Raw genomic sequence first — 18,359 nt, 5'->3', positions numbered from 1 at the left:
TTTATTGAAGCGATAAGCCACGAAAGGTCGAGTTTCACGGTTACCTTGGAGTAGCGATGTTGGGCATTTAGTCCAGTAATAATGTAACTTGACCTCCCACAAATTGCAACAAAAACAAACTCAATGGATTTTGTGTACTCAATATGTTCTGAATGAGAGAAAAAAAGTGCTAAGGAATTGTATGAAGGGAAAATTTTGAAAATCACCTAAATATGATCCTACCAAAAACGCCTTTTTAGCCTTTTTTTTTTTTTTTACAATGTAAGTCTATGGGAGGACTGTTCAAACCATGACCACTTTGAACTCTAACTACTCTTTCATACTTTAAGATAGAAACTCCATTCAAACTTTAAACGGGTCACCACTTTTAGTACTTTATTACTCGTATTCAGCTTTTTGATACCTTTTGTACTTTTTGAGAAATCGCAGTTTAAGTTTTATACTTTTTTCAACCTTTATAATGGGATCTTATGGAGCCAGCCTACAGTGCGTGATGTCATAATTCACTCTAGCAGACAGGCTGGACTTTTTGCTAAATTCACACATTTTAAAACTGTGACAGTTCACACAACTTTAACACTACATACACATACTATTCATCAAATCCTTCTACAATCATATATAATACCACATTTCAGGGGTTTGTAGGGATGAGAGATCCAATTTTGAGTTACCGACTGGGGTACCCGCAGACCCTAGAGGTATACTTTTTGTCTCACAGGTGTTTTTATTCTATCATTCCAATTTTTCATGCCTTTGTCAATCAATTTGTTCCTAATGACTTCATATTCATCATTCATTGTTTTCTGTTTCTGTTTTAATTAGTGCTTTTTAAAAAATACCAATGTATTGGGGTCCTGGGGGACCCCAGTCAAAAGCACCCAATTCCACCTATGCAGTTTTAATAGCCCTAACCCTAACCCTCGACTGACATAGTAAATGAGCTTTTACGCCCCTTTGCTTTCAGTTTTTGTTGTTATTTGTTAACTTATGGGTCATGATTTCAGTTGTGTCTTTTTGGCACTGAAAAGATCTCACTGAGAACTTTCAATTGATATATAATACTCATATTCGACCAAAATTGTACTTACGCCCCTTTGGCTCCTAGCCCTCAATTTTGACATTGTTGTTAATTTAAGGTTGCTTTGAGGTCTAGCGATACTACCTGAGAACCATCAGTGCTAATATGAAGTATGTAAATACAACCAGTGGGTAAAAAACATGGAATCAACTTGGTATTCCCTGTTACAAGGCAGGCATTTTTGTGTACTTTGTGGGTTATACTCACTGGATAGTCACAATAATAGTGCTCAGTGACAAACTATGTCAAAAACTTGTTTTTGATGAGACAATGTCAGTGGCTACTGAATTATTAGCATAATTGGGTACTGATTACAGTATTATTAGATTAGGATTAGGATTAGAAGTGAGTATTTCTCAGAAAAATTAACTGTTTGATATTTCCGCCTATAATAAGGCCTTATATAAAAGGCTGCTGATTCACAATAGAACCATATTTTGACATTCTGGTTGCTTTGGAGTGTAGGGACACTACCTGTAGACCATCAGTGCAAATATGATGTAAATACAACAAGTAGGAAATGACATGGGATTAACTTGGTACTCCCTCTTTCAGGGCAGGCGTTTTTTTTTGCACTTTTTTGCCTATGTGGTGAATCACTTCATTGATGAATTTAATTACTTTTGCAGTAAAAAGAAAAATTATGACCATCCATTTCATGAAGGGGACATGTCAAAGTTATGAAAAAACAAAGTCATGTTTTGTTCTACCCCGGTAGCATGAAAGCATGAAAGAGTAGTTAGAGTTCAAAATGGGCATGGTTTGAACAGTCCTCCCATAGACTTACATTGTAAAAAAAAAAAGGCTAAAAGCATTTTGGTAGGATCATATTTAGGTGATTTTCAAAACTTTCCCTTCATACAATTCCTTAGGATTTTTTTTCTCTTCTCTCTTGTTTTCTTCAGAACATATTGAGTACACAAAATCCATTGAGTTTGTTTTTGTTGCAATTTGTGAGAGGTTGACCCACATTTTTGGCTAAAATGCCTGGACTAATTACGCAAAACAAATGTTCGATACATCTTTTATTTGACACCGTTAGTAGTTAAATGATAGTTGATTGTTATTCTTCCGCAAAGCAATGTAGTTCTTGAGCAGGAGCAAAAAGAAGTGGTTGCTAAGCAACGCATAAGTAGCAGTGATTTTCGGTGCACGCATTAATCTTTAAATTAGCTGTTATGCGGTCACAGATGTCCGTCGGGTGTTTTACAACAGGTTCTAATGTGACGCAGCCAATGAATTATCCGTTTTATAAACTATGCCTATCTACTTTCTTTTGGATGGTGTCATTAGTGAGCGGAGTAGATTAGAGCTAACCGCGGAGGAAGAAAGTCTATCTGCACAATAGCAGCCTCTAGCGGTTTGCAGGTGCTAATGGTCATCATGCACCCTGTAACCTAGTCCATATTTCATTATTATGCAGTGGTGAATAAAAAGGTGGGTAATGTGACCTCCAGTCTGTGATCATCATAAGGCAAACAACCACCAATATAAACTCAATAAAATCAACTGTACTTCCAGAAAAACATTATTTTCTGCCTTTACTTAAAAGACCCTATCTTCATACAATTTACAGACTCAGTTTGATACTACTTTCTATGATATGTACAATAAATGTACAGTATCTCATTAAGATTTGTGTCCTTCTAACAAGGGTGGTAAACTATTATGCAATGTGGATAAATTGAGTTTATGTGGGTTCACCTTATGCTACTGTACATCCCTGTTTATGGCTGCTGTTATTTCTATGGGAGCACAGTATTGGATTAACATTTGTGAATTCTTTTTCACTTCAGCACCACAAACAATTGCCAGGAGAACCAGAATGGGATTTCTGTCAACCATTGGCCATATGCGATGACACAGGTAATAGGCTGAAATTTGGATACTGATTTGCAAGCCAGTACCAGTGATAAGATAATACAGTAGGCCTACCAACCACACTATTATTAAGACTGTTGCCCAATATAAAATAGCTTACAATGGAGTTAGGGACACTGGACAAAATGAGCAAACTTTCTGGACATCTGTTAAATACAGATTCTCTTCTTTGGGAAGGCTGGCTGTCACTCACTGTTGGTGAACTCTAGTGTCAGACAAGCAGCACTGCCTTTGTGGGTTAAACCGACTAAAATAACCGATCCAAATGGCCCCAAGATGTAAGTAAATACAGATGAATAACAGTGACACGATGAGGCCTTTCAGACGAGTTACAATTGAATAGCAATGAACGTTTGTCCAAGTAGCACTGTCACTTAGAGATGTGCTGTGCCCATGCTGGATGCAGTGCAGGCTCACACCACATGGCAGTGTATAACCACACTTACACAGAAGGGCCAGTCCTGGATTTAGAGATGTAGACTTACTGTGCTGATTTTGAGAAAAAGCTTGACGAAATTGACCTTTCCTGGCATTTATGTTTTATACTCAGAATGGGAGACATCATATAGTATGTGTTCATCTTTTTAATTTGGTGTATTTTATACTAACATATTAAAAGCCTCATGATGTTTCATACTGATCCTATATAATACACATACACATTTACAGTATTTACAGTAGTAACAGTAACAGTTTGACATTGTAAATTTGACCACTTTTAAGTTAATGTTACAATCAATGCTCATTTAAACATTCTGATGCTAAAATGTAGTATAATTAACCACCACTTTGTGATACAAGCATCATATTGTTCCCCCATTCTGGTGTTATTTTCTACCATGCTACAGTATATAGGCCTATTACAGTCAATCTCAACTGTGGGCACATTTTCTCATTTTAAGTTCCTTTCTTCTGCAAAATTAAATTTCACAGCTGTCTATAGTTATATATAGGATCTTCTTAATTTGAATGTAGCATGTAGCATATCAATCACATTAGTACAGAGATTTGTCATATAAGCGTTTTCTCACAGTGATCATATACAGTAGTAGCCTAGTGAGACCATCCTGATCACGTGACCTCACATTCTGTTTCGCTCCACGGACAGAATGTGAGGTCATGTGATCAGGATGGTCTTACCAGGCTAATACAGTAGAGGGACAAGCACCCCAGTAGATTAGCAGACATACATGAAGTACATATTGCCACGATGTTGCTGTGATAGCAAAATACAGTATCCTGGTTATTTTTTTCTTTTTGGAAGATTTCTGAAATACATAGTTTAGCCCAATTTAATGTATGATAGACTTCAGGCACAACTGCTATGACATAAAATTTAAGGTTAAATAAATGTCTTTTCCTCATTTTTTGTTTCATGGGATTTTCAGTATATGTGAAGATAAGTCACACATTGTAATAAGAAATGGTTAAGCAAGTTATGATGCACCAAATTGAATATTTATTTTTAAAAAAAGCATGGCACAATGATATCAAGACAATATCTCTCGTAGCTAACTATAACAAGACTTCCTAAAAAATAAGTCATAATAAGAAGAGTGAGGCTCTGATTCAGAGTTGGCTGGCTTAAGTTACGTGTGTAAATTCTTCACATAAGACAAGGGAAATGGATTTGTGTTCAGACTTGGGCTTCATAGTTGTCTAACCTTTATTTTAGGTGCTGCATCCTAAATGTTGAAATTAGCCATCTGCAGTGTCTTCCTTCTTGGTGGCCAAGCTTTGTCAATAGTGTTTTCGAGGAATGGGATTTTCAATTCAATGCTCCTCACAAATGCCTTTTTTTAAGCACTTGCTGTTATTTGTGAGAAATGTAATTGCTTGGGCCATATCTTTTGCTCAAATAAAACAATGTCAGTTTAATCAATTTCATTCTTAAAAAGAGATGTTCTAAAAAGGTGCTTCATAGAACATTATTATATCAAGAACCACATGAAAATAAATGTAAGTTCTCTTGTCCTTTATAAGATGAGCTGAGAAGTGTGTTTTACTGCAAGATTACTCCTATTACTGCTAATTTATGTTGGTTAAACAATCATGAAATACTTGATATGTTTCAGAAAAGGTGGATTCTATGTGGCAAGCGTTGTCTGTAAAACCTGTAAAACAGCAATGCACTTTGTTTGATACAAGGGTTGGTTTGGGAATATGTTTTGCAATGTGATGTATGGATGTGTCTTACCACCTTTAGTGCATGACATGGAAATGAAACCAATCAATCAGTCAATCAATGAACCTTTATTCTTTACTTCTATTTGTAAAACCATTAACAGGTAGAGCTTGGTGGTTCCATATGAAACCGAACAATGCCTTAGTGGTTTTGACTTTGATAGTTCTTCGCTGCAACAGACACACAGACTGTGTGGTGACAAGTGGCTTTAATAGAGTCACTGATGACCAAAGTTTGAACCACCATATAGTTAATAAATAACCAGACAAATAAGAATAAAGGTCCTTTTATGGTTCTTTAAAAAGGTCTTTTTATAGAGTTGATGTGGAAAATCTCACATTCTCAATCTCTACTATATAGAACCATTTTGTTAAGTCTACAAAAACTCATCTATGAGTTATACAGTAGATAAAGAAATTTAATGAATGACTGTGATCGATTTAATTTTGAAATAGGCTTACAATCACCAAAAAAATCAGGTTTGATTTGTTTTCTACATTGCCTAAAGCCTACACTGAGAAATTCAGCCTTACAATTCATACTATAGGGGCTTTTGACAAATTGTACATGTCGTTCTACTGGACCAATCACTGGTAAAAATGAACTGTTTCTAATAGGTTCAAGAGGAGCAATATGCTGTAGCCTGTTATCATTCCATGTCAGGGAAACATTGCTTACATCATCAATTTATGCAGACACATATGCAGATTAACAATGTTAATAATTACTTATTTTCATCAGATTGTATTGTTAGCGATCTGCTTGAAGCTACCACTCATTTGGACAGGCTTTGGCTGCTATCAGTATTTTGATGATAGTGGTTCTTAGAAATGGGTTCAGTAAGTCGACCATTATAACCTAAAGAAAACTGGTGGAGGAGGAACATGATTTATTGTATTTGATATATTATTATTAGGCTAGGACACATTTATCATTTGGAAATCATAAAAATGACAAAATCACCAGAATGAAGGAAGAGTTCTCTGCAAATTTTAAAGGCCGAATCCCTGTCTGCAGTATCTCACTCCCTGTTGAAACACTGTGGCTTCACTGCTAGCTTTGTTTTCATAGTGATTTATTGGGTTTGGTCGCATTTTTTTAAACTCTGAAACTTATTGTTTGAGCTTTTACAATGCAATGAGTATGTGACAGCTAAAGATCAACTTTGTGTGTATTTTTAAGCCGTAAAAAGGTTTGTTCACATTGCTGATGTTTGTGAAGTTATGATGGCAAAGACAGTTCCATAATGCCCATTTTCCATTTCACCATTAAACTTGTTTGAATTTACCTAAAATTTAAATAGTTAACAAAATTCTACATACATTAAATTCATATGAATGAATGAAATTACATTATTCATATCCCCAGTGGACAAGTTGATGTAGATTTTTATGAAAAGTAATATGAACTGGGATTCTCTTAAAAATAGCACTTGTTTCACCAAACTTGATCCACTTTCTCTCCGGAGCAGATAGTGCATCTCCAAAGAACTTAAGTTGCAAGTTTGAATCAAAACCCTCTGAGGACAGTGGCTGTGCTGCACCTGTCTGAGTTCTGAATATGGGCACACACAGATTTGGTATTAATTCCCTGCTGCACGGACTTAACTCAACCCTGAATCGTAGCCTGAGAGGAAAAGAGCAAGACCGCTAACTCTTATAGACACCAGCGACCCTTGGTGAGATTTTGGGAGTGCTGAAGGCTTTTTAACTCGGGACGTATCTTTTGCTCTGCCCAGGAAAGGGAGAGTCTGGCGCCTGGTTGAAGTGTCCTGTTAGGAAGATCCCCACTGTGCCAATGGTGAAGAGGAGCATGGCGGCCCAGAAACACACCTTGTCAATCATCTTTCCAATCAGTACCCAGCTTTCCATTTCCTAATTGGAAATAAAGGCGGAAGAGAGAAGGTACAAAAAAAATCACCCTTAAATTGTATCTATTGTTTGAGAGATTTGAATTTAATTTCAAATTGCCTAAAAGCTAATGTCTAGGCAGTTAGAAAGTTACACTTACAGATCCAGTATCGTTTTGTTGTCTTGTGCTCTCAGCAATGAAGTTACAGGCATCCACACATTGCTTGATCTCGGGTGCAGCTTGGGCCAAGCTCTTATACAGGTTGGCTGTGCAGCTGACATCTATGTCATCCACTAGAGGGAAGGAGACGGCTGCAGTTAGACGCCATGCCATGCCGCTGCATTAGCTGGGGCAGAGATGGCCACATAGTCACTCCAATGGGGCTAGAAGGTGTGTGTCTCTATGCACTACTGATATATGAAATACACACACACGGCATAATAACCATGTGATAAACAGAATATGTGGGTAGTGTAGGGAAATATGAATAGATTTGATGCTAAATATTCTTAAAACCTGAGTTTCACAACATCTTCTCTATCATTGAGCACACTGAATCTTTCAAATTTAGGACATAAATGGCCTAAGTGCACCCTGTGTATTTTTACATTTACTAGTGGCAGGGTGGTAATTATTATTTATTTTTTAAATGTGTTACTGGACTGCCAGACTTCCGCACTTAGCAGTAGATAGCACAAAAGTAACTGAGCAGCTAAATTTATGACATTAGCTGACTAATAAGTAGTCAAGTTGAAATGTGTAAATACCAAATATACAAAAAAAAAATCAGGCTGGGGCGTAATGACTGGTAAGATCTAAGGGTTGGAACAAATGCATTTATAGTTTTTTAAGACAGAGCTATAGGAGCAATTTGAAGAGGAGAGGATTTCTTACCAATCGATCGTGTGAGACCATGCCTCTCTCTTTGTTTGTCAAACATCATTTCACTGCGCGGTTGTTTCAGCACATATTCCTCTGCCCTCTGCATGAGGCCGAAGGAGCTGCGCCGCCGCTCCCTCAATCCGTTCACCTCCGCCTCCTCCTCGCCCTCATCCACCAGCGGGGACATGCCCAGGAAGCGAGGGACCATCTCCAAAAACACCTGAGGGAGACAGAAAAGGCGAGAACGGTCAGTCCACATCGATTAACCCTTGAATAGACAAAGCTTTCTGACTGTATAGCGCAGGATCTACATACATGTTTGATGGTGTGGGACATAGTGTGAGTGCTGGGACTGCGCAGGGAGAAGTTGAGCACCACAATTTGATTGGTAGCGATGAGCGTGGTCACACACATGACAAAGATCAGGTACCTGAGGAAGACATTAGAGGAGAGCTGTGTTGAGGATGAGACCATACAGATTAAAAATGTAAAAGCAGAACTCGAAGAGATCCAGAGCGGGGAAATGTCACTCAAAGAGATGCAGAGGAGAAACACAGGCGCACACTGACTCACTTGCCGATGAGGGGGACAGACAGAGATGTCTCAGGGATCTTCTGAGCAATAAGAATGAGGAAGACAGTCTGAGCCAGCAAGACAGAGATGGACACAGTCAACTTCTGTCCCCCAGCTGTGAAGGGGACAACAGAGAGTCAGGGAACGGAGGACCATGCTCTCCTGACAATTATGGGACCAAATGCGCACATCCTCTGTGCCCAGGCACTGTGCAGTGAAACAATGGTAACACATATGAATAAAAAACAAATGTCATGCAGTCGTTCAGCAACTGGTTTCACAGGGATTGGGTCCAAGATGAAACAACTATTCTGTCACTCATAGTAAACAAAGCCACAAACAACCAGATGCTTGGTATGCCAGTGTTCCCCCTAGAATTTCTCAGGCAATTGCAGCATTTCCATACTGAACTTGGTCTTAGACCTAGTCACTGTACCAGGTCCAATTTCAGAGTAGGTTGTACTTTCAAATGGGTCTTATTTTAATGCTTGTACATCACTGCCTTTATTAGGGCTAATTCTAAACACTGGTCCTTTTATATTTGGGCCAGTATTTAGAATTAGCCCTAAACATTGGCCCGTACTTTTCTGGCAGTGACGTTAAATTACTAAAATGCTACTGTCTGAATTTAGTGGAAACAAATTTAATGAGAAGAAATTCTTTTTTTATGTCCACAGTGTAACGATATTATGTGAGTGTGGATCTGCTATGACACTCCTTGTAATATTACCCCATTTACCAACCTTGTTAATCTGTGTGGTAATGGCATTAGGGAATAAAACAATGACGCCACTGACCTTGTGCAGGCAGGAAATAGGCCAGTACAACCAGGGAGGAGATGAGGGAGCAGGGCAGGATGATGTTGATGATGTAGAAGAGGGGCTTCCTCTGGATGATCAGGTTGAAGAAGATCTCCTGATACTCCAGGTCGTCCGGGGAATAACGTGCGTTGATCAGCTTCCTGGCTGGACGATGGACAATGGCCCACTCGCCATTCTCTAAAGGGGGACAACATGCTAGGCTAGAGTGCCAGGGTAGGTAGAAGAAAAAGACTCCTCACACACACACACACACACACACACACGCACACACACACACACACACACACACACACACACACACACACACACACACACACATAGACCCAGAAATTGTGTGTTTGAGTGTTGGACATGCACGCACCTGTGAAGGCCTCAGGGTCAATGTCCACCCACTCAATAGTTTCCCTGGTTTCTCCAACAGCCAAGATGAGGTCCACTTCATTGGCACTGTATGTCTGGGACCTGGGGCAGACAGGAGCAGTGAGAATAGAATAAAATTGAATAGAATGGAACATAATAATAATCTTTATTTATATAGCATTTTTCAAAACAAAGTTACAAAGTGCTTCGCAAACAAAATAAAGTCATAAAGTGCTTCACAAACAAAGAACAGTCAGGTAAAAGTAATGAAAAATATATAATAATAAAAATAAAACACTAAAAATCTAAAAGGTAAGGTAAACAGATCCAGCCATATGGAATAAAATAACAGGCAAGGCAACACAAATGAATAGAAGTCAAAGGTTATAAAAAGGCCTTACGATAAAAGTATGTTTTAAGAAGAGATTTAAAAGATGATATTCAAATGAAGATATTCAATTATATCATGTATCGTACCTGAATACTAGGGTGCAGTTTTGATAATCAAAGGGGAAGTAGGTGATCTCAATGGCACAAGTGCTGCGATAGATGGCAGGAGGCAGCCAGTACATCCAGCCATCGTTGGAGATCAACACATTGGCGTAGTATGCCACGTCAAACTTGCCATCGATGCTGCAGATAGTGGGGGTAAAGAAGAGACATGAGAGTTGACTTGAGACTTTACACAGGCATGAAAAGCAACATGACGGCATTGCAAGCTGTGGGAAAGAGGCAGGATGGCACTCTTAGTGCACACTTACTTGTTCTCAAGGACGATGTCAGGGAGCCACACGGTGTTGTATGGCACGCGGATAATCTCAATGCCGTAATATTTTGTTTTGTTCCAGGCAAGGCGATAATCACTCCATTGCTGTGGGTGACATTTGAGAGAAGGGTAGTCACCAGTGACGTAAACACACCAATTGGACACAGCAGAGGGCTGAATAAGTGAGAGAGGCTGAATCCTTTAAAGAAAATTCACATGAATACCATCAGCCTTGCCAGGTTTTTGCCAAGAAATACTCTAAACAAGAATACATGAATGGAGAGAGGGAAAACTCACAATCTCAATCCACACATTGGTCGTAAGAGTCTCCTCCTTTTCATTCTGTAGTAGAAGTGAAGAGGTAGCGTGAATATCTGAGGTGTCGGTGTTGATCATGCATTGCTAAGTTACCGTTACAGAGTCAAATTTGAACCAGACAATACTGACATACGTACGTACTTATGTGAAAAACTCTGGGCAGCTGGGTGATTGATTGTGTTCTCCTAGGTGAATGAGTGTGAACTTGTAGAGCATCTTGTGTATTTGCAGTATAGAGCTGTTGGAATCATCTGTGCTCATGGGACCTTGAGCATGTTTTTCTAATGTGTGTAATGTTGCAGCAGGGAGGAAGAAAGAGCTCTCACCAGGGAGATGAGGTTAGTGAGCGTCAGCTTGATCTGAACCTCCACCTTGTCTTCGGGACGCTCCACCGGGCGAATGTTCTTGTTGTAGCCTTTAAACAGGTCGCTGATCAACTGTGACTCCTCATTACACTCCACTGCTTGAGGGAAGGGAGAAGATAGGGAATGAGTTTGTGTGCATGCGTGTTTGAAAGAAGTGTAGCCTATGAGGGGAGGGGGGGAAACTTGTGAAACAGTCACCTGATCTCAATAATATGTCAAAAATCTATTATACTTTTAGGAAAGCATTATGTTATGCTCATCTTTCCTTAAAATATCTTCATATAATGTAACATGTCATCTTCATCAGTTTGATACTACTTAGTATGATGTGTGCTATGAACAGAAAGATTTAGGTCAGCATAAAAAGGTCAGTATACTGAGTTTGGATGGGTTCACTAATTACATCCCTGCTTATCTTGCTCTGAAAAATCAACATCAGCACACTAATTCAGTTGTCATGACAATAGCCTACTGATTCCTGTCCGCTCCTCTCTATAGCCTATTGCAAAAAACATGTTTCACCTATCAATTCAAACTGCTGAGATATGTTTCAAAATATGTAAAAACTCGCCAAATATGTATTTGTGCATGTCTTTCATTTGAAATATACTTTGAGGGGCCAAAATATATTTTGAATGGATATCATCAACATGCACATACATTGTACAAGTGTTTAGAAAAGGAGGTTTTAAATGTAGAAAGATCTCTCTGGTGTACAGGTTAGTGCAGTAAAGGTTAGAGAGCTAGTTGTCACACTGAAAACAAACACACAACAGACAGAGAAGATGAGTCAATTTACGAAGATGTGCCAAGAGTTACTGAGAACTGTGCAACTTACCCTGCACCATTAAAGTACCGAGAATAGTTACGACCCCCCAAAATGTCCTAAAGGAACGGGCTGCCATCATGCTGTGTTCCTCGACTACACTATATTTCAGTATAAACTTTGAGAGAGAGTAAGAGAGAGAAAGGTAGAGGTTATTTCCGACCCCTCGCCTCTCTCCCCCAGCTGTCGCTATCCATAGCTCGGATTACACAGCAGTTGGGAAGCGCTAAACTAGGACTTTAAGTCACACTTGGGTCGTCCACAATAATCATCATCATCATCATTAGGCAATAACCATCGGTGACAGTTACACATACTACAAGGCAACAGAAAACATGTCGTCCCTACAAATGATTAAGTCCCCATCTGGGCCAGTCAAATAACAAATATGTCACAATGTTCTGAGCTGTAACTGTAGTTCCCCTTTTGTCCAATCAGTGTCAGTTTGAATGCTGGAATGCAGCGATGAGATGGGTCATTTCCCCAAGTTTTGTCAAAATCAGATCAGTGGTATCTATTTTGTGTGACACATGGTTGAGCAAACACATTACAAAAGGACGTTTGTCAATATTGATATATATCATGATATGGCTCATGTATGCAAAATCATGTTAAATTTGATCACGATATGATTCCACTGAAAAACGATAATATTGAATTATCGCTCAACCCTAAATGTAGCTTCACAGTTTTTATCTTCTCAAGAGTGACAGCAGGGCATATAAAAAAAAATCCTAATGAAAAATCACTATAGAGGCCGAAAGTTGTCATTTTGTGTCATTTTGTATGCCATACCTTAGCATTTCATTTGGTGTGTATTCCAAAATCCCTGCGGAAAACATGAATGGCCTTTTCAAAAATGCCAAAAATAATGGCTGTGTTGAACAGATAGGCACAAGATATACTGTGTTTTATTCCAGGGGTTAGGCAATATTGCATTTATAGGAACTTTATGATAGTCTACTTATTTCCCATGGTATCACTAAAATGTTTCTATAATATTCCTGTAGAGTGTTACACATAGTTATAGTTTTGCAGTGATATTTGTATCGTATCCTTCTAAACTATATTTAAGATTAGTATCGTTGTTTTTTCAGTTATGCTCGCGTTGCATATTTGTCCTGCATCTGTGTGTATGTATGTGCAGAATGTGTGTGTGTGTTTGTGTGTGAAAGAGAGAGACAGAAAGAGTGTGTGTTGAGAGAGAGAGAGATAGACAGCGAGAGAGATAGACAGTGAGAGAGGGAGAGAGAGAGAGAGAGAGAGAGAGAGAGGGAGAGAGAGAGAGAGAGAGAGAAAGAGAGAGAGAGAGAGATCAGAATCAGAGACGTATACCCGTGGGTGCAGCTGAAGGTGAACAGGTGACGGGGCCTGCAGCCCTGCTTATGTGACCAGGGTATTAATACATACAGCAGAGCGTGTGTGTGTGTGTAACGTTGTGCATGGATTTTGATCTACATACATCAAGTTAAACTAGCTCACTTATTTAATTCATTTCCAACACAAGTAAATTATGCTGATAAGTGATTTAAAAGTGTACAGATAGACTGTTAGGGTGTTTTACCTATTTCAAACCCAGAGACTCAATTAACTATTATTAAAATAAGTAATGTAAGTAATAAAAGTAGTGTCACTTTACATCGACAAGGGGAACAGACTCATTTATGGAATGTGCCATATGTGTCCCACAGTATGTGATGTACTTCTAAATATACAGTTGGGGAAACAGAGATGAGCTCCTTTGAGGTAACTGGAGCCTCCAGAAGGCCGATAATGTGTCTCACGGTCAGTCAGAGCTCAGAAATGGAGGAGGGGCTGGATGTCCAGCATGGGCAAATAAAAACAGCAGAAGGGCAAGAGTATTTTGCTTACCAAGTGCACATTATGAGATGAAGGTACACTCCATCAAGCAAAGTTTTTTTTGACTCATCTGAAAATGGGGCAGAGCCAATCCAGTGATCCAGGCATACAGCAGAGATGATTGATAAATTCACCTCACTAAGCAGCGCAGACAAGACCCTCCATTCCTTACTGCTTACATGCACAAACTTTCCTCCATGTTGGCTGTGTGTCTTGAATGATGCCCTGGACAGCCTTGCTGTCCTCCTCATGTCCTCTCACTCAGGCAGTAGACTAATAGCTTTGAGTCTGTCTGTCATTGGCCAGCCAGTCTCTCATGACAGGCCAGTGAGGCCAGCCACCCTGTGGACAAACCTCATTTCAGCCTTATATCCACAATTTTTGTATCCATGATCTCATTCTTTTGGTCACTACCCACGGCATGTGGCCATAGGTGAGGGCTGGAATGAAGATTGACTGGCAAATCAGGAGCTTTGCTTTGTGGCTCAGTGCTCTCTTCACCGCTGTGGTCCGATACAATGCCTGCATTTTTGTAGCTGATGCACCTAACAGACGGTCAATCTCATTACCCTCACTTGTGAATAAGACCACAAGATACCCAAAATTCTCCACTTAGGGCAGTTCCTCTCCCCTCACATGGATGAGACAAGCCACATTTTTGTGGGAGAGAACCATGGCCTCAGCCTTAGAGGTGCTGATCCTCATCCCAGCTGCATCACACTCAGCTGCAGTCCATTCCAGTGCACATCAGAGATCATGGCCTGATGAATCCAGAAGGATGACATCATCTGCAAACATCAGAGATGCCACCTTAATATCACCAAACTGGAGACTCTCCAGACCTCGGCTGTGCCTTGATATCCTGTCTGTGAATATCACAAACAGGAACAAGGACAAGGCACATCCTTGTGGGAGTCCAATGCCTACCTTGATCGAGGCTGACGTAATGCCAAGAATGCAAACAGAGCTATCACTCCGAGTGTTTAGGGGCCGAGCGGCTGCAGCAGTGGCCCCAGCACCCAATACACCGACAACACCTTCCACAGGATACCTCAGGATACCTCACGCCTTTGTAACCTCATAGAACCTCAGAACCTCATAACTCAGTTTTGGTGATTCTCTTAATTTAACTGCATTTTAAGTATAACATGGTTCTCTATGGATTGAGAAAATTCTACGACCCCTTGGGTTCATGAAACCTTTTTAAAACCCATTGGCTAAATTCAAAAATGAATGATGGACATCAACAAGCCATCAACAAGCTAAAATTAATACCTTGCAAGCAAGAATTAGTTCCTTTTCTTACTTCCTGAAAAGTTGACATTTTGGAGATGCAAGGTTTTTTTTATGGTCCACTTTTCCATGATCAGGCCGGGATCTGCATTGTTCCTTCAGGATCTGAAGTTCGATAATCGTCCTGAATCTCCTTTCCAGCACCTTGACATAGGCTTTCCCAGGGAAGCGGGACTGTGCGATTCCTTGATAGTTGGAACATACCTTCTGGCCCGCTTTTTTGAAAATGGGGACCATGGCACTGTTGCCAAAATCCACATGATACGATATTGAAGAAATGTCAACCGTGACAGCCCAACAGTATCCAGAGCCTTCAGCATTTCAGGGCAAATCTTGTCCAGCCCCAACACTATGCCACTGAGAAGGTTTCTAACTACTCACATCTGTGAGTTTTGACTTTATCCTGCACCTGAGCCCAATGTGGATTGGATGTGCACACTTCTACTTAACATAAGGTTTCTAACTACCCCAGTGACCTCTGCCAAGGAGATGGGCTCAGGCTATCTGACTAGATTCCCAGTCTTATGAAGCTAATAATGTATATCATACATACTGTATATATCTTACAAAAAGGGTAATCCCTGTCAACAAAGCATCAGCAGTTATAGTTAAAACTGCAGTTATATGAGCAGGCTGGTGGTTTACCTTGCAAGCAAGAATAAAAAAAAATCATACACACCTTTAAACAAATAAGTGGGTGTCATGTGAAAATCAGAGGTGCACAAAAGCCAACTCAGCCAATAATTCTGTTGGGTATATATGTATGTTGGGTATACTTTCAGATATATGCTGTCAGCAGAAGGAAAATGTATTTTCAGCCTCAAAATATGTTTTGAATGGATATCATCTACATATACATACACTAGGCTACATGTACATTATTTTTGGACATTTGTTTTGTAGATGTTGACGCATATCTCTAAACATAAAGTTGATATTTGACAAGTACATTTGATTTTAGTTAAGGCAGAATGTTTGTCCAAGTGTTGAAAAGGTTTTTAGGAAGATTGAAATACAGAAAAATTAGTCTACTCTGCCGTACCGTACAGCTGGCAGTCACACTGAAAACACCAACACACGACAGACAGAGACGATTTTGATAGATATGGAGGCAGCAAGCCAATGCATGAAGAAGTGCCAAGAGTTTGCGACTGCGCAACTTACCCTGCACCAGTAAAGTCCCGAGAATCATTATAACTCCCAGAAATGTCCAGAAGCAACGAGCTGCCATCACGCTGTTCTTTCTACTACACTATATTTCAGTATAAACTTTGAAAGAGAGTAAGAGAGAGAAAGGTAGAGGTATTTCTGACCCCTCGCCTCTCTCCCCCAGCTGTCGCTATCCATAGCTCGGATTACACAGCAGTTGGGAAGCGCTAAACTAGGACTTTAAGTCACACTTGGGTCGTCCACAATAATCATCATCATTAGACAATAACTAGCAGCGGTGATGACAGTAACATATACTATAGAGGTATTTATTCCTGCTAGAAATACTATAAGAATCACTTACAAACCATGAATAGACCTTAGAGAGAATAGGTCTTGAAAGTCTGCCATGGTGACAAATTCCAGTTTAGGCAATAGTGAGTTTAGCTTATGCTGCTTATGGTATCACAACAATATTCCTATAAGATTCCTATAGGATATGATACATAGTTTTACTGTGATATTTGTATCATATCCCTCTAAATTATATTTAGGATTACTACGGTTGTTTTTTCATGAGGGGAACTACTGGTGGCACATTTTCAAAGTTATGCTGACTTTGCATATTTGTCCTTTGTCCATGTGTATGCACAGAATGTGTGTGTGTGTGTGTGTGTGTGTGCGCGTGTGTGTGTGTGTGTGAGAAAGAGAGAGAGCGAGAGAGAGAGAGAGAGAGAGAGAGAGCAAGAGTGTGCATTAGGTTTTGCATAACGCCAATCACTGATGTGCACATCAAAAATCATGGATTCAGGGATTTTTGATCTACATCAACTTATTTAATTAATTTCCAACACAAATCATGCTAGATAAGTGATTTAAAACTATACAGTTTACAGTGTCTATGGTGTTTTACCAATATTTCAAACCCAGAGGCTCAATTAACTATTAAAATAAGTCATGTAAGTACTGTCACCTTAAAGTGACAAGGGGAACAGACTCATTTTCGGAATGTGCCATGTGTGTCCCACGGTATGTGATGTACTTCTAATTATACAGTTGGGGAAACAGAGATGAGCTCCTTTGAGGTAACTGGAGCCTCCAGAAGGCCAATAATGTGTCTCACGGTCAGTCAGAGCTCAGAAATGGAGGAGGGGCTAGATCTGTCCAGCATGGGCAAATAAAAACATCAGAGCAAGAGTAAGCAAGAGTATTTTGCTAGCCACTTATCCGGGCCAGGGACAGGGTGGTAACAGGGCAGAGCAGAGCGGCCCAGATGTCCTTTCCCGAGCAATTTCCCTCATTTCCTCCTGGAGGATCCCAAGGCACTCCCAGGCCAGCTAGGAGATGTAGTCCCCCCAGCTTGTCCTGGGTCTGCCCTGGTTCTCATCCCAGACGATTGTGCGCAGTGCACCTTCAAGAGGAGGCGCCCGGGGGGCATCCTTGCCAGTTGTCTGAACCAACTCAACTGGCTCCTCTCAAAGCGGAGGAGTTCAGGACTGAAGTCCTTCCATATTGCTGAACTCCTTATCCTATCACGAAGAGTGAGGCCAGCCAAACCTCATTTAGGCCACCTGCATCAGCAATCTTATTCTTTTGCTCACTACCCACAACATGTGGCCATAGGTGAGGGTTGGAACGAAGATCGACTGGTAAATCAGGAGCTTTGCTTTGTGGCTCTGCTCTCTCTTGACTACCGTGGTCTGTTACAACGCCCTGTAGCCGACACACCTAAGAGACGGTCAATCTCATGATCCCTATTACCCTCACTTGTGAAAAAGACCCCAAGATACCTGAATTTCTCCACTTAGGGCAGTTCCTCCCCCCTCACCTGAATATAACAAGCCACATTTTTGTGGGAGAGAACCATGGCCTCAGACTTAGAGGTGCTGATCCTCATCCCAGCTGCATCACACTCAGCTGCAGTCCACTCCAGTGCACATCAGAGATCACGGCCTGATGAATCCAGAAGGATGACATCATCTGCAAACATCAGAGATGCCACCTTAATGTCACCAAACTGGAGATTCTCCAGACCTCAGCTGTGCCTTGATATCCTGTCTGTGAATATCACAAACAGGGCGACAGCCCACCAACAATATCCAGAGCCTTCAGCATTTCATTTCAGGATGAATCTTGTCCACCCCCAGC

The 18,359-nt window shown here is 40.3% G+C and overlaps 1 protein-coding gene across 1 annotated transcript; it reads right to left on the bottom strand.

The window, feature by feature from the left end:
* Positions 1–6,853: 6,853 nt before the first annotated feature.
* On the bottom strand, positions 6,854–11,988 carry chrne (cholinergic receptor, nicotinic, epsilon). The gene is made up of 12 exons (XM_071534851.1): positions 11,922–11,988; positions 11,045–11,178; positions 10,698–10,742; positions 10,396–10,505; positions 10,112–10,267; positions 9,636–9,736; positions 9,251–9,451; positions 8,454–8,568; positions 8,196–8,310; positions 7,893–8,100; positions 7,158–7,291; positions 6,854–7,021 (listed from the first exon to the last, which is right to left on the bottom strand). The coding sequence occupies exons 1-12, from the start codon at positions 11,986–11,988 to the stop codon at positions 6,854–6,856; spliced, it is 1,554 nt and encodes a 517-aa protein (XP_071390952.1).
* Between the last annotated feature and the right edge of the window lie 6,371 nt (positions 11,989–18,359).

This window comes from Centroberyx affinis, unplaced genomic scaffold, assembly GCF_046629955.1.
Source record: "Centroberyx affinis isolate AG114_WGS23_722 - 3 ecotype Tasmania unplaced genomic scaffold, CSIRO-AGI_Caff_v1 ptg002635l_1, whole genome shotgun sequence".
NCBI classification, from domain to species: Eukaryota; Metazoa; Chordata; class Actinopteri; order Beryciformes; family Berycidae; genus Centroberyx; species Centroberyx affinis.
The sequence above is the reverse complement of the archived record's forward strand: the minus strand, read 5'-3'. Positions and strand labels throughout refer to the sequence as shown.